The 14,948-nt window shown below is 44.1% G+C and overlaps 1 protein-coding gene across 2 annotated transcripts; it reads right to left on the reverse strand.

Moving 5' to 3' along the window:
- Window positions 1-2,835: 2,835 nt before the first annotated feature.
- CLN5 (CLN5 intracellular trafficking protein) lies at window positions 2,836-11,922 on the reverse strand. Of its 2 annotated transcripts, none has more exons than XM_053936642.1 (4): window positions 10,233-11,922; window positions 7,161-7,326; window positions 5,771-5,996; window positions 2,836-4,008 (listed from the first exon to the last, which is right to left on the reverse strand). In XM_053936642.1, exons 1-4 carry the CDS (start codon window positions 10,343-10,345, stop codon window positions 3,497-3,499), a joined length of 1,017 nt encoding a protein of 338 aa, XP_053792617.1. In that variant the 5' UTR covers window positions 10,346-11,922; the 3' UTR covers window positions 2,836-3,496. The 2 variants fall into 2 exon arrangements, with proteins under 2 accessions (XP_053792617.1, XP_053792618.1); XM_053936643.1 differs by lacking the exon at window positions 10,233-11,922 and adding an exon at window positions 10,106-10,215.
- Window positions 11,923-14,948: the final 3,026 nt, after the last annotated feature.

The following is a 14,948-nucleotide window of genomic DNA, read 5'->3' on the forward strand; positions in this document are numbered from 1 at the left end:
CGGTGTGAGGAATGTATTAGGAGCTGAAGATGGCAGGGTTGGCTGTAGCAGAACTGGTTCCCCAGCAAGGTAACTGGCCAGCTTCGAGAAGGCTGTTGTTGCACCAACTTCAAAAAGTCCTTCCTAAATGCAACACCACATTATAGTGGTTATTAAGATGTTCAGCACAAGAAAACTGCTTAAAAGCAGTTGTCTCTTCCATGGGAGAGCCGTTCTTCCAGCAGTTTTTATACATTGAATCAATTACTGCAACCATCATTCAAATAATCCAACTATAATATAAACGTGACAAGCAAGCCTACAGTGCTTTTTGAGCAAATTCTGTATGTCTTCTTTTGCCTTCCAGATGTAAATACATAAAAATCATGGCACGAGACCACCACAGACTCACAAAGTTCACAAGATACTTGAACATGAGTGTCATACAGGTATTATTTTCCCCGAGTTCACATTTATTTCTTATTTTCAGAAAACAAAACTCAAGTGTTGGCTTGGTTGTCCAGCTTTGGGTAGGAGTTAATGTGTGCAGTGACTAATCTTACCTCTGAATCCAAGTGGTTAAAGGTTAAGATATTGAAGGCAGCAGCTCTCCTAATCCAGAACATCTGGGGTTGGATTTGTGAGGGGGAAGGCAGAGAGCATTGTACTGGTGACTTTCATCATACAGTGCTTTGAGAAACAGGAGCAGCACACTCCATTTGACCTTGATGGATGATGAGCCAAGATCTGCTTTGCTGGAGAACCCTCCTGGAATGAAGTGTTGCTTAGAACCCCGAGCAGCCCACAAGGTGTGGCAATGCAGCAGTTTTGCACAAGACCAGTGTGCAGACTTGGAAATCATTGTAGTACAGAATGTTGTATGTTTCTACCCTCAAGTGCAATGTGCATAAGAGCAGGGAGCAGAACCAAGCACAGTCTGAAGTGATGAACAAGTCCTGTATTCAAAAAAGACTCAGAGTGATACAATGTCAGGCTTATCCTTGAGCCTGGCAGTTTGGACGGTCCCCTGGTTCCTACTGTTGGGCAGGTGCTAATACCACCAGGCTGTGAGTGAAATGAGGTGAGATCCTACCTACTTCTACTCCCTGTGTGACTTTCAGGAGGAGGCCATCCTTAAGTGTTTGAGGTAAACAGGTGGTTTTCAGTCACAAGCAGATCATCAGGTGCACAGAAGCTGTTTGTGACATCTACTGCTTCCTCTTTAAGTTTTAGTGTCATTTATATGGATCTATTCTGGGCTTCTCTAAACTTTGCAGAATTAGCCTTTTATCACCTCTCTGGTTTTTTTGGATCTAACTCTGTAGGCCTAACTCAAGGATTGTGGATTCTACCTACAAGAGAGCACTGCACTCAACAACTTCAGTTCATTCCAGTGCAGTGATTCCAGTTTAACTGCAGCAACAGCATCTCTTTCAGGACTTTAGTTTGTACTGGTGGAGCTTATTCCCACTGTGCATTCAGTCTGAACAATTAACACACAACCCCGCCCAGTTGAGAGAAGTAAAGAAAGTGAGAGCTCTCTCATAAATACTGGCCTCAGAAGGAACTCATGTATGTTATGTAAAGGGCAACTCCTACATTGACAATTGGTACCTTTAAAGTGAGGATAGTGTTCAAAGTGTGAAACAGACACACGTGGCTGCATGGAGGAATCCCCACATCATTGGCAATGTGATCTATGAGCCTGGTTCTGTGAACCTATTTCCCCTTCAGAGCTTTAAACAGTGGTTTTTGTGTTGAGGCTTTTTCCTGGGAAGACAAATGTGGGTTTAACAACATTGAGGGTTTCAAAAACAAAAAATCATGCGTCAATGAGAATTTAACTTCTGCAGATCGGCTTGCTGTAGCCCCTTTGACTTCCCTAGAGCCTTCCTGATTACCTTCCTGGTGGTACTGTGTGGTGCTTGATTGCTGGCTGGGATGAAACCATGACAGTATCTTAATCCAAAGCTGAGCTCAGTCACAAGGGCCTGTGACTTTGGCTAAAAAGACTTAAGTCTTTCAGTCTCTGGTAAAAGATGAAGTTTCATGAAACAATGGAAGTAGCAGCTTGAAGAGAGGTGTGCTCATCCTCTCATTCTTCTCCCATTATCTCTCATGCTCATCCCGTTACATGATAATGCAATTCAACTAATTAATTTTAGTGACTTTCTGAATACAAGGGTAATTTTCTGCCACTCTTATTATTTGAATCCAAGCACTGTGTACTCTCGTCTCTACAGCAGGGTATTAGCTTGGCTCAAGCCAAATGAAACTGCGGAATTGCATTCCTGTGTTCCTGCTTGGCCACAAAACAGCAATAACCTCTGCAGAAGCACTTTTCATCCCACAGCTAGTTAAAAAAAAAAAAAAAAAATCCAAGCGAGCAGTGAACACTTGGAGATGATTACATTGCTGCAGCTGTGGTTTTTCAATGTGCAGGCACCTCAGTAGTTTCCAAAAAGCCAGTGTTCCTCTGGCTTTGGTCTCTTGGGATTAAAAGGAACTAAGTAGTTGCCAAAGTACTCTAAGTTGAGCCTGGAACAGGATTCAAGGACAGCACAGCTAGCAAAGCACCACTACTGCAAATATGACTGACAGCAAGAAGCTGCAGTCATATTTTAGAGACAGCTCTGTGACAAGCATGGATTTTTAACTCCAATGTTGATGCCCCAACAAGCTGTCATTACTTCTTTCATATTACGATTTCTATGCTTTTTTAAAAAAATTGAAAGGAATATACACAAGTTCTATGAGACTGGCCAACTATCTATCTAGTACTTGAGGCTACTGAAGCCTCAAGTAGACTTCAAGATAGCAGACTGGTAGAACACTACAGTTATGCATGAGTCGACATCAAGGCAGGCAGTTTGGATTTTATCTGTGCCACAAAACACATGAAACTGAAGAAGAGCCATCTGTATTGTGTTTACAGTGCAGCTGAAGGAAGAAAAGTGGTGAAAAAGCATCACCCTTGCCATCCTCCAGTACATTCACTGCCCCAGAATACCAGAGAATAGTTCATAGGTCCCAGCTGTACAAACCAAAGAACTACAGGAACATCAGTGTAAGGCACATGTTGAAGGAACTGGACACATCCAAACATTCATGTTGTGTGAATTAGTCCTTGTCACTTGTGTCCCACCTCTGCCGGTGGCCAGGTGCCATCTGCTGCCATGTGGCCATGCATGTGAAGAGTACCTGAGCCAAGAGCTAGCAGCTGCCTCCCCCTTCCCCCCCTGGCACTGCAGAGCTCAGCCAGAGGAGCCACTGCAGTCTCCCTTCAGGCAGCAGGAGGCCACGGTTACACAGGTCAGAGATGCTGAAGTGCTCATGAATGTGCTACATAGGTAGTTAAGAAAACAAATGCAGAGTCTTTCACCTGGTACAGCAAAGCCTTCCCAACACATTTTTTTACAGTCAGCAGTGAAACAACCCTTTAAAACCATCATGGTAGCACTCCAAAATCCTTAAGAATATTTTGCCATAGAGGCAAGTTTTGTTCTTCAGTAGGCAGTCATACACCACAGGATGCTTTGCTTCCAACAGGCAAAGGTACTTCTTCATAAACTATTTTGAGATAAGGGGACTTCATAGGTAAAAACCAGTATTCCAAGTTGTAGAAGAGGTAAAACTGATGATTCAAGATAACATGATCAATTATTTTGAAAAGATCCACAAAAAACTCTCTGACACTCTGATGAGGTTTAAATGGATTGTAAAAGTCTCTTATAGCTGCTGCCAGTGTCTTGTTTCCTTGTGGTCCAAAAATAGATGTTTCATTCCCCAAATAAATAGGTTCTCCACTGAATAAAATTATGCTTGTGTAGTTTGTTTGTATCTTCTTAAATACAGCTCCTAAGTCAGCTAGCTTCTGGTACGTTCTCAGTATAAACTTGGAGCACTCATAAGAGTCAAACCACACTGTTGACTTTCTGTCAGGACTTGCTTGAACTGTCCAGGTCTCATAGTAAATGCCAGTCTCATTGTCGTATTTTACCCATTGTGCCATTTCATTAAACATGGTTCCTGTAAGAGATGAAGTATTGCAGAGATGAGGTAACAAATGCAGGATTCACCTGCCTCCCCTGCAAAAGTTTACCTACACTACCTCACCATACACAGGCACAAGGCTTAGGTCGGAGGGGCAAGGGATAACCCACTGAATAAACTACATTTACAAGTAGGTTATTTAAACTGTAATTCCTTTTTCTGCTACTATACCAGAAAATCTGAACACCAGAGAACCATGACACTTCTCATTTTACATTATCCATGCAGACAAATAGGGCAGAGGTAGTACAGTCTACAAGAGATGCTGACAAAATGCTCACCAGACCAACAGACATTTTTGCACTTCAAGTTTTAATTAAATTAAAAAATTCAGAGCAGAAATTTTCACGTCTCTTCACAAAAGAGACGCAGACTGAGACACCCTGCTGATTTAGCAGCTCCACAGCTGGCAAAGCTCAATTGAGCCAAATTATGGGTGGGATATAAGACCTAAGACTAAGATGGGATGCTTTTTGCCAGATCTCTGAAGGGAGCAAGTTCAGCTCATGATGCTGCTCATCTGCACTTCCATCCACTCACCCTCTTTGACTAGAAATCTGACAGTTATTGTGAAATTCAGGCAACTGAAAACTCTCAGAAATGCTACCTCCTTGAAAGTTTCATGGAAATGGAAAGCGAGAGAGGCGAGGAGGACTGTAATGCCTCCACAAGGTGCCAGTGTAGCCTCACCTTTCTTGGGCATCAAATAATCCACAGAGAGGAAGCATGACAAGTTCCCCAGCTGTATGAAAAATTTTAACTTGGTCTTCATACTAAAGAATCCAACCATATCAGGCATCAAATACTTCAGTCATGAACTACAAACTCACAGGAAAGCAGCTCCACTTTACTTCCTTGTTTAAAGAACTGCCTAGAAGTTCTTAGCAGCACTGGATAGATTATGCAGAGACTGAGGCCAGCAAAGCTGCTAAGGATGGAAGTGGGCACACATAAAGCACCATGTCACAAGAGCTGTAAGCTGCTGATGTAGTGTCTTGCACACTACATCAACTTCAGAAACTAAGTGGTTTTGGTCACACAAAATTTAACTCTCCAAGTCTTCAGTGAACTTTTTTTGTACGTCATTCACTCTATTGCTAGAGCAATCAATCAGATTTATTTGAATGACCTTTTTATTTTAGTATTGCAATGATCAGTATACACCAGGCAACTCTTCTGGTCACCACCTATGTATTTTGAAGTGTAAGGCCTAGGTTTGTTCTACAACATAGGACAGAAACCTATTACTGGGGACATTTTCACAGTTTTTAGGACACATAATGAGGGGGACAGGAATAGAGATTAATATTTTTATATCTTTGAGACTGTTTCTAAATATGCCTTATTTGTTTGCTCAATAATGAACATGTTTTCAACAGTTTTTCTATCTCAGCAGTCATCTGCCACTTCACAATAGAAGATTTTGTTTTGGTGAAGCCATATTAAAAGAGTTCATAATGACTCTGTTTAAGCTGTTTTGCTATTTTTACACTCAAGAGACTCAAGTGTTTTTGTACAGCAACACCAAATGACTCTCACTTAACAACTCTCCAGTGTGAATTGTTCAAATGGCAACAGCCTCATGCCACTTTCTGTATTCAAGACAGTGCTTGAAATTAGAATCATTGACTAATGCTGCAAATAACCTATGGAACATAAATTAAAATATAGTGTTTTACAAAAGACAAGGCTGACTCTATATTTTGTATTAACATTATCCAAAGCATCTAAAATCTACCTGATATTGTGGCCACAAGAACTAAAGTTCCATTTGCCTTCCAGTGTGCATCATCTATTCCTTCATAAAAGCAGGCAGCTCCCTGGTTACACCAGAATGGTGCCTCCATGCCAGGCCGCAAATGTGGAAATGTGCAGTTCCCAAGCTGGAAGAGCTCATACCACTCCATTGTGTAGTTTTTGCCTGTTAGAAAGCTCTTGAAACCCACAGCATCATGCATAATTTTCTGGAAAATAAAAAAACAAAAGAACAAAACCACCAAAACTTTGATTTCATAACAACTTCAGCTTGACCTGTACAGAAGTTAAGATGCTCAGAAGCTGTTCTGTGACAGGGTGAGAAGAGGGGAGGGAGTTCCTACAACGTATCTTGGATTCAGTAACACTGAAGCACAATACACCAGATTGCATGACACACATACTTTTATTCAAGGCATCATGCTGTCTCAGTGGTTGTCTATCCATCCATTGTAAATTCTGTCACTTGGGGGCAAATACTCAGTGGGAGCTCATCATCAAGACTCAAGCTGACTTTTGAATCTTTAACTTCATGGGGCTATCAGAGAAATAAAGAGCAGAACCAAGTTACCAAAACCAGATCTTGCTAATGAATGCCATAAAACTAATGATATAAATACTTAATTTAAAAGCTGTATAGTAAAAACATAAATCCAAACTTAGCTAACTGAGATAACAATATTTGAATCTATTTCCATTTTTGACTCTTTGTGCTTGGTTTTGATTCACTAACATTTCTTTATTAATTAAGAATCATGCTTTGAAGATGAATTTTGCTACTGCTATAACTATAAGTATTACTAAAGCTAGGACTTCATGTTTGCATGACTCCATGAATGGAGACTTCAATTCCATACTGATCATAACACTCAAGAAAGAAGTGTAAAAGCAACCAACTTCTCATGATCCACCGTTCTGACCAGCTGGCTGCCTCTCCTAATAGATACCAACATCCAAGCAAATATGTCAGCTTTTTACAGGAGAAAAATTAATACACTAAGCAACTATTTTATCTGATGTAAGGGGACAAACAAAAGTATTTTCTTGATGTGGTGATAGCACAGAAGAAAAGACATCCAAGACATAATGGTGTGTGTATACAAAGCACTCATTATGCAGCTAGATGGGGAAACATGTTCAAACCCAGCAACAATGCTGTTTATGCTCTTGTCTTTAGCTGAGCTGAATCCTGTACATTTTGTTTGAAACTTAGTGCTCTTTGAGTATCTTCCCTACAGATAGCCTAGCTCTAATTGTGTGGTCTAATAGTCTTCCATACAAGCATATCCCAACCTTACAGCTCCCATTCTTAACATCTGCTGTTAAATTCAGCTGAATTTGTCACTCTAACTTTGTTAAAAACATCACCTTACCAAATGTCCTAGTAGGTCCCCGTACTTGAATTCCCATACTGGAGCCTGTAATCGATACACTTCAATGACATCCTCTTCTTTCATAACTGGAATGGCAGAGCCAGTGGGACAGAAGGTGTAACGAGCTTGGCAGTAAGGATCGGTTTTTGGACGGTAATCAAAGCGCCTGTGTTGAGAAAGAGAAGCACATGGAATGACAAGCACAGCTTTGCAGCTGGAGTAACCGTCATGGCTTCCTGAGGGGGACAGCGTACGTGTCCAGCACGCCCAAAGACAGATTCTGTGACCCAGACACTGCAACAGTTGGAGTATTCAAGTTCATAAGGCTGCTGGGGTGCACATATGCAGAATCAGGACTTTGGGACTTGAGGCTCACAAATGGAAGTCATGTTGTACTGATCTTGAAGGAGTGGAAATAGTGCAGATTACAATGGGTGACATTCTCACAAGATCACTCACAAAGATGCTGAGCAAAGGATAGTTTCAGATCTGCCTCAAAAACATTCTCTTGGCAATTTATTTACCTGGGGATTGACCACTTTGTCCTTGCTGTTCTATAGTAAGAGGTTCCCAGATGCAGCTATTTTGACTCTACAATATTGCCAAGACCAGAAAAAAAAATAATCCCTCTATGCTAATTTAGACAAAGAGGTCTAAGAACATAGCTGGGATCATTGTTTCTATTCCATTCCCATTAAACCTCAAAAATTGAAGACCCAATCCACTTCCTGTTATCACTATGTTCAAACAACAAAGAATGTTTTTGACAAGTGTATGGGGGGGGTTGTGGCCAGGTTTTGGTAACAGGGTGGCTACAGGGGTGGTTTCTGTGAGAAGCTGCCAGAAGGTTGCCCCATGTCAGGCAAAGCCCATGCCAGCCAGCTCCAGGATGGACCCTGCACTGGGCAGGGCTGAGACAATCAGGAATGACATCAACACCTTTGTGATAACAGATTTAAGAAGTTAAAAAAAGTTACTGCACCAATGTAATTGTGGCCAGAGAAGAACAGAGTTAGAATATGTGAGAGGCACAGCCCTGCAGACATCAGAGTCAGTGAAGAAGAAGGAGCAGGAGCTGCTCCAAGAGCTGGAGCTGAGATTCCCCTGCAGCCTTTGGAACAAACCCACTTAAAGAACGCTTTGACCCCACAGAGCAGGCTGCAGACCTATGGAGGGAAGAGCCTGTGCTGGAACAGGCTTCCTGGTAGGACTTGTGACCCTCTGGGGGACCCATGTTGGAGCAGACTGTGCCTGAAGGACTGCATGGAAGAGTGACCCATGCTGGAGCAGTTAATGAAGATCTGTTGCCTGTGGGATGGACTCAGGTTGGAGAAGTTCATGGAAAACTGTCTCTTGTGGAAGGCACCCCAAGCTGGAGCAGAGGAAGGACTCCTCTCCCTGAGCAGCGGCAGAAACAGCATCTGATGAAAAGAGCCTGACCCCCATTCCTCATCTCCCTGCACCACTAGGGGAAGGAGACAGAACCTGGGAAGGAGAGAGGGGTGGGCCAAAGGTGTTTTTAAGATTTATTCTACTTCTTATTATTCTGCTCTGATTTTGTTAGCAATACATTCAATTAATATCCCAAAGCTGAGTCTGTTTTGCCTTGTGATGGTATTTGGTAAGTGATCTCTCCCTGTCCTTATCTCAACTCATGAACCCTCAAAATACCTCGCTGTATTTTCCTTCTCCTGTCCACTTGTGGAGGGGAGCGATGGAGTTATTTGGTGGGCACTTGGCATCCAACCAGGATCAACCCACCGCAACAAGCTTTCCTGTTCCAAGTTCCTTTAGAGTCACTCCTGTATTTCACTTAAAACAAGGCTCCTATATTCCTGTTACCATGACAAATTGGCATAGACAGCTTGTCCAGATCTTGTCTGGTTAGCCTGAGAGTCTAACACACTCAGTTGCCCAGGGCTAGTGACACAAATACCCCAGCCATGAGATGACTCAAGGACACGGGACTTCCTGAGCAATACTAAAGCCAGCAGCTCAGCTGAGGCATCGCTGATTTTCCCTGTGGACTTCTTCCCAAGGCTTGCTGGGAACTCGAGTCTGCCTTTATTTTGTCTGGGGGAAGGGGCGGGGGAGGAGGAAGGGGAAAGAAAAGAAAAAGAAGGGAAAAACAATCCCCTAACGAGTCTGTCTGGAAAAAAAAAACACACAGAAAACAAAAACTTAGGCCAACCACACATCCAAGTCCTATTTCTAGCTTGCACATCTTGCATTTTCAATTACCCCTTGCACTGCACCTTGCATGTGACAAGAAGGTAATAAGCACATTAAGAAACACTGAACCCCCCACATTCCTGAGCATCTCACACCAACATGACTGTTCTCTAAATTTGACCATCCCAAGACCCAGTCTTGTAACTCCTGAACCTGCTGGAAAATCCCAAGAATTCATGACTGCAAGATCAGCTCCTTCAGGCATCATCTGACGCAAATTTAACTGCTGGGAATTATGCAACAGGCTCTCAAAATTTCAGGTGTGTATTATTAAGCTGCAGTTAAACATTGATAATTACTCCCTTTACAAACAGCAAACCCGCACAAAATACACAATCAAGCGTAGTGCTTCTTCTGAAGGGGCTCATTTCCTCGGCACGGCCAAATCTATCGCTATTTTCTGGCCACAACGCGCAGTCTCCTTGCTGTCCCCGACACCACCAGGAATTCTGGAGCTCAGGCAGCTCTGGAGCAGCGAACGGGATTTTGTACCGTTTCATTTGTCACGAAGCATGACGTTAAGTGAAATTTACAAGGCAAAAAAACTGTACCCCGATTTCCTCACCACCGCCTTTTCTGCGGGCATTAAGGAACGTGTTTAAATGCGGGCAGTCATTCCCAGGGAACCAATCTCTCCCGCTGCTGAGACCAAACGCAGCTCACGGCCTGGCATAGCACTACGGCTCCCTTGGCGAGCCAAACACGCCAAATACCTTGCCAATGATCAACACCCCGAGACTAAAAAGGGGAAGCTTCCCACGGCCTCTTTAGTCTAATGCACAGAGAAGCAGAAGCAGCGCAGCGCTGGCAGGCCCGCCGAGGCCCTCCGGCGGCACTCACCTGTAGGGCACCGGCCACCGCCGCGAGCGGAGCTCCCCCGAGACGCGCGGCCCCCACGGCCCCAGGAGCAGCAGCACCGGCAGCAGCAGCCGGGAGCAGCCAGCGGCGCCCATGGCGGAGCCGGGCCCGGAGCTGCGGGGGAAGCGGCGGGCCCGGAGGAGGCCGGGCGGGAAGGGGCCGCCCCCGCGCCCGCCCACGAGGCCGGGGAGGCCGGCGGCGCCCGCCGAGCCCGGGCTGCAGGCAGGGGCCTGACCGAGCGGGGCTGCTTCTCCTCCTCCTCCTCCTCCTCCTCCCGACGGAAACCCGCCGTGTGCCGAATCATCCCTGAAAAACGTCACCCGGCCGAACTGCGACTGAGTTTTCTGGAGTCCGAGTCACACACGTCGTTATCGTTTAGCTGGAGCAGGGGTTGTCTGTCGTTTAACGCATTGCTCTGGAGATGCGTCAGGGCTGGTGAGGGTCTGGAGCACAAGTCCTGCGAGGATCAGCTGAGGGAAGTGGGGGCATTTAGCCTAGGAAAAAGGAGGCTCATGGGAAGCCACATCACTTTCTACAGCTCCCTGAAAGGAAGTTGTAGGTCGGGGTCAGTCTCTTGTCCCCAGTAACCAGTGACAAAATGAGAGGACTTAGTTTTAAGCAACACCAGGGGAGATTTAGGTTTGACATCAGAAAGAATTTTGTGACAGTAGTGGTGATTAGATATTGGAATGGACTGCCCAGGGCGGTGGTGGAGTTACTGTCCCTGAAGGTATTTAAGAAGAGACTGGATGCAGCACTGAGGAGGCACTGAGTGCCATGGTGTAGTTGACGTGGGGTGTTCAGTCATAGGTTGGACTCTGTGATCTTAGAGTCTTTTCCAACCTAATTGGTCCTGTGATTCTGTAAAAAGCACATTAAGTGCCCATCCTCGCACCCAGAACCTACTGAGGGGGTGACCTCTGGGCCCCGGGATGATGACGAGGCCTCCCCAAATGGCAGAGAGGCTTTTGCACTGATAAACCCTGTAACCCTGAGCCTCTTCAGACTGCCCAGAAGTCTTGTCTGAAACTTTTCAGGGCTTCAAGCTAAGTCTGTGTATCTCACCCATTTCAGAGCACTTTTTCAAATCGTAACACTTTACATTACAGGAATCATACAGAAGTTTATTCTCTCATCTTTATGGTAATGGTGAGAACTATCTTGCAGATGAACTAAGAGAAACTGTGAAGAGAGGTTTGCCAGCAGTATCACTGCAAAAAACACAGCTTTTTCCAGTTCTGCAGAGTTCAAAACTGGCTATGCTGGCATCAGAGTCCAGAAGGCTAAATTTAGTAGTTGGCATCCAGAGTGAAGACACTGGTGTATGCTGCTCACTGGGTAAATAATAACTGTGCTGTGGACTTTTGACTGTCGGGAGCCAGAAAAGTATCCCCCCCGCTCATTTCATGTGAGCCCCTAAAGAACAATCAGTTCCCTAGTCAGCACTATGCTAGGCTATATATTCAAACAAAATTGCAGGTGGAAAACCCTGCATCCTTCATAAAAATGCAGGATAGGCTGCTGAATATCACTTTCAGTAATGCTGGGGGTACTAAAGATGTTCAGAAAACCTTAAAACTTTTAATTTCAGCAACATTTCCTTATCTCACTTCTCTGCTATCTGATTCTATAGTGTTTATTTTTAAAATCCATGCCATTCAGCACTATACATTAATTAAATGCATGCTTACATAACAAATACATACTTATATTTCCAAATCTCATTTTAATCTCATGCATGTTAATTTTGTCTGATTTATAAAATCTCTGGGTTTATTTGTTAGAAAAGAAAGTGTGCCAGTAATCATGCATGTTTCATAGCTTGAGTGTAGTACAATATACCAGCTCTTTAATCTGTTCAAAAAGATATTTGCTTGGAATATAGCCATAATTCCTACTGCTAGAGATTTAGATGTGTAACTCTGGAAGTGCTTTATGAAATGAAGGAAGGCTAATTTATCCCTTCTTTGAAACCAGGATGCAAGGAAGTGAAATGGCATAATGAAGGTGCCATAACTGCTTGCTAGCCAAACTTGAAATGCAATATGAACAGATCCTTAGTCCTGACTCAGCATATGTTTGCGGTGTAGATTATTAAATCTCCACTATGTAGATGCTGAAGGGGTTGATTTTTTTTTTTTTTAATTTTAATAGAATTTTTATATCTTACTTCATCACATCCCGCAGGAAACTTTGGCAGCAAGGTACCTTTTTTTTTCATGCAACCTAAGTTATGTTGTGAACATAGGAAATAAACCACTAATGCATTTATGAATAAATATACTTGAGCTAAAAAAACATTGTCTAGTTTATTATGCAGAAACATGTCAAATTCCCAATTATAAACCCACAGAGCTGATCTGCATTTTTGTCCAGTAACAGGCTTTGAGTAAATACTGAAACTGGCTACAAAGATGAAATTTTAGACCTGACAGGATTCCTAAATTTTTCTCATTTCCCAGAGTACTTTCTTTTTTGATTAGTGAAAACTGAACATTTTCCTGAAACAACAAAGACTCTTGATAATTTCCCATTATAAATCAGTGTCTTCTCCATCTTTACCCTTGACATGAACAGGATGGAATTGACTGAGAGAAAAGGGAAAACAAATCCTGCTGCTTCAGTCAGCAGTTGAGGGTTTGAACAGATAGTTTGGCTTTGAACCTGTACTTGAGTCATCACACTGTAAATCACAGCAGAGAGGCTGTTGCACCTGAAGTAACAGCCCCTGTCTCACAAAAATGGACTGCTCTGGATGGTGCTTACACCACAACTGCACATCTCCCAGCCTATGCATACATTGGCAATGTGCCATTCAGCGGGAAAGTCACAGTTATATATGTGGATCACAGCAGATAAAGCTACACATCTGGCAGCTTTACTGATCACAGGGTTTTTTTCCCCACTCACACTGGCATATGTTAGCTACTGAGTCAACCATATACATACTGAGAAATACAAATATTACCTGAAGTCATGCTGAAACTGCTGTGAAAGACAGGCGTTCATCAGTCAGAGGCACAATCTCTGCCTTTGAGGGGTAAGAAAGGAATTTTGAGAAAAAGATCCAGAAACAGGGCTCCTGTGCACCTATACTTTACTACATAGCCTGAGATGCCACCTGAGCTGTGAGCTGGGCTGGGAGAAAGCCATGTCTTTTTCTACAGGAGTGAGGAATGACTGGGCTTTGTAAGATACTGCTAAGAGTTCCCCTCAGGATCTCCTTGACCCTGGCAGCTAGGATGAGAACTGTGCTCAGGACAGATGTGCAGTTCAGTAAAATTTGGGATTACAAGGCAGTTCCTCCTTTGTCTGCCAGCTTAGGGGACAGGTGATGGAAATTATTTATTTCCAAGCTGGAATTCTAGGGGGGGGGGGGTCTGCTGAAGCCTGAGAGATAGGATGAGGGTTGGGATAAGGATGCAGAGGAAGTTCATAATGAGTTTTAAACTGAGATGAACCCTCTGGGATTTGCTGCAGGGTAGGGATAAGTGAATTGATGAGTCAGCTGAGTGCCTGTGAAATACAAAGAGCTGTCCAAGTCAAATTTAAGTTAACAGCTGTTGTCAGGCAACTAAGGCACCTCAAAGCAGGATTTCCACCAGAAAAAACATATTTCTTAAATCCTGGGCAGCAGGAAAAAGGCTGGGGTCTAGGGCAGAGCTGTAATTCAACCCCTTGAAGTCTGGATGGGACGGTACCTGCTCTCTTCCCTTCAGGATGTGCAGCTGGTTGCTCAAGGTCTGATAAAAACTTGTGAGGAAATCCAGAAACTGCTTCTGCTCTGCTGAGACACCTCAGAAGGTGCTCCCTGCTCCTTTCCTGGCAAGCTGCTTTTAAGCCAAAGCTCCTGCCTCCCACCTGAGTTACACTGCAGCCACACCTGAATCCAGCTGTGTAGCCCACCGATGGAGACCCAATGCACTGGTCATTCCAGCATAACCTTGCATTTGCCTCACCACCATGGATTTTTCTAGTGAGCAGACTCTTGGTGGAACCTCACTGCTATTCAGTTTCTGAAAGGGAACAGGCACATAGTAGTGGCTGGATCCAGCAGCAGCCCCAGATACAGCAGGGTAGAGGCTGGGATTACACTACTTGTGCCAAGGTCAGTTCACAAGATGTGCAGGAAGAGCGACCCACACATCAGGACAACAGGAAACGGGACACACCTGCAGCACAGCTCAGGTGATATCTGGGTGCCCAGGCCTAAGTGCCCATGGATTTGTGGCTGGAGGGTGTGTGGGTGGAGGCCACAGCAGAGGCTGGCCAGGGTAATTATAGGGCTACTAGTGCACTGAGGGCTTTGACCACAGCTTCTTCTCCCAACAAGGTGTGACCTCTCACCTTGCAAACATCTGGCTTCAGAGCTGTACTCCTTGTGAAATGCTCTTGCTTTTGTGGGCCCAGGATGGAGAAGAGTCCTCTTAGGGCTGCTTTGGGGTGACAGAGACCTAGGGCAAGAACATGTCATAAACTGGGATGAAAACATAGACCTAAGACACGGAGGGCCATGACAAGGTCACACAGCAGGGCAGGGATATGGCACAAACAAGTTGGAGCTAGATCAGGGAACAGAGTTGGCACAGAGATGTGACATACAGAACCTGAAGTGGGATAGGACTATTGTATCCCAATCAAGTCCATCCAGGGAAAAGGACCACCTATAATGTGAATCTGAGATCATTTTAAAAGACA

Source organism: Vidua chalybeata, chromosome 2, assembly GCF_026979565.1.
Source record: "Vidua chalybeata isolate OUT-0048 chromosome 2, bVidCha1 merged haplotype, whole genome shotgun sequence".
Lineage (NCBI taxonomy): Eukaryota > Metazoa > Chordata > Aves > Passeriformes > Viduidae > Vidua > Vidua chalybeata.

What these genes read in the sequence shown, in the direction of transcription:
- CLN5 (XM_053936642.1), bottom strand. Translation starts at nt 10,345, where the DNA reads ATGGGCGCCGCTGGCTGCTCCCGGCTGCTGCTGCCGGTGCTGCTGCTC. An exon ending in CGGTGGCCGGTGCCCTACAG is followed by an intron (nt 7,327 to 10,232) that starts GTGAGTGCCGCC and finishes TTCTCAACACAG; the next exon opens with GCGCTTTGATTACCGTCCAA. An exon ending in TCTTGTGGCCACAATATCAG is followed by an intron (nt 4,009 to 5,770) that starts GTAGATTTTAGA and finishes CATCTCTTACAG; the next exon opens with GAACCATGTTTAATGAAATG.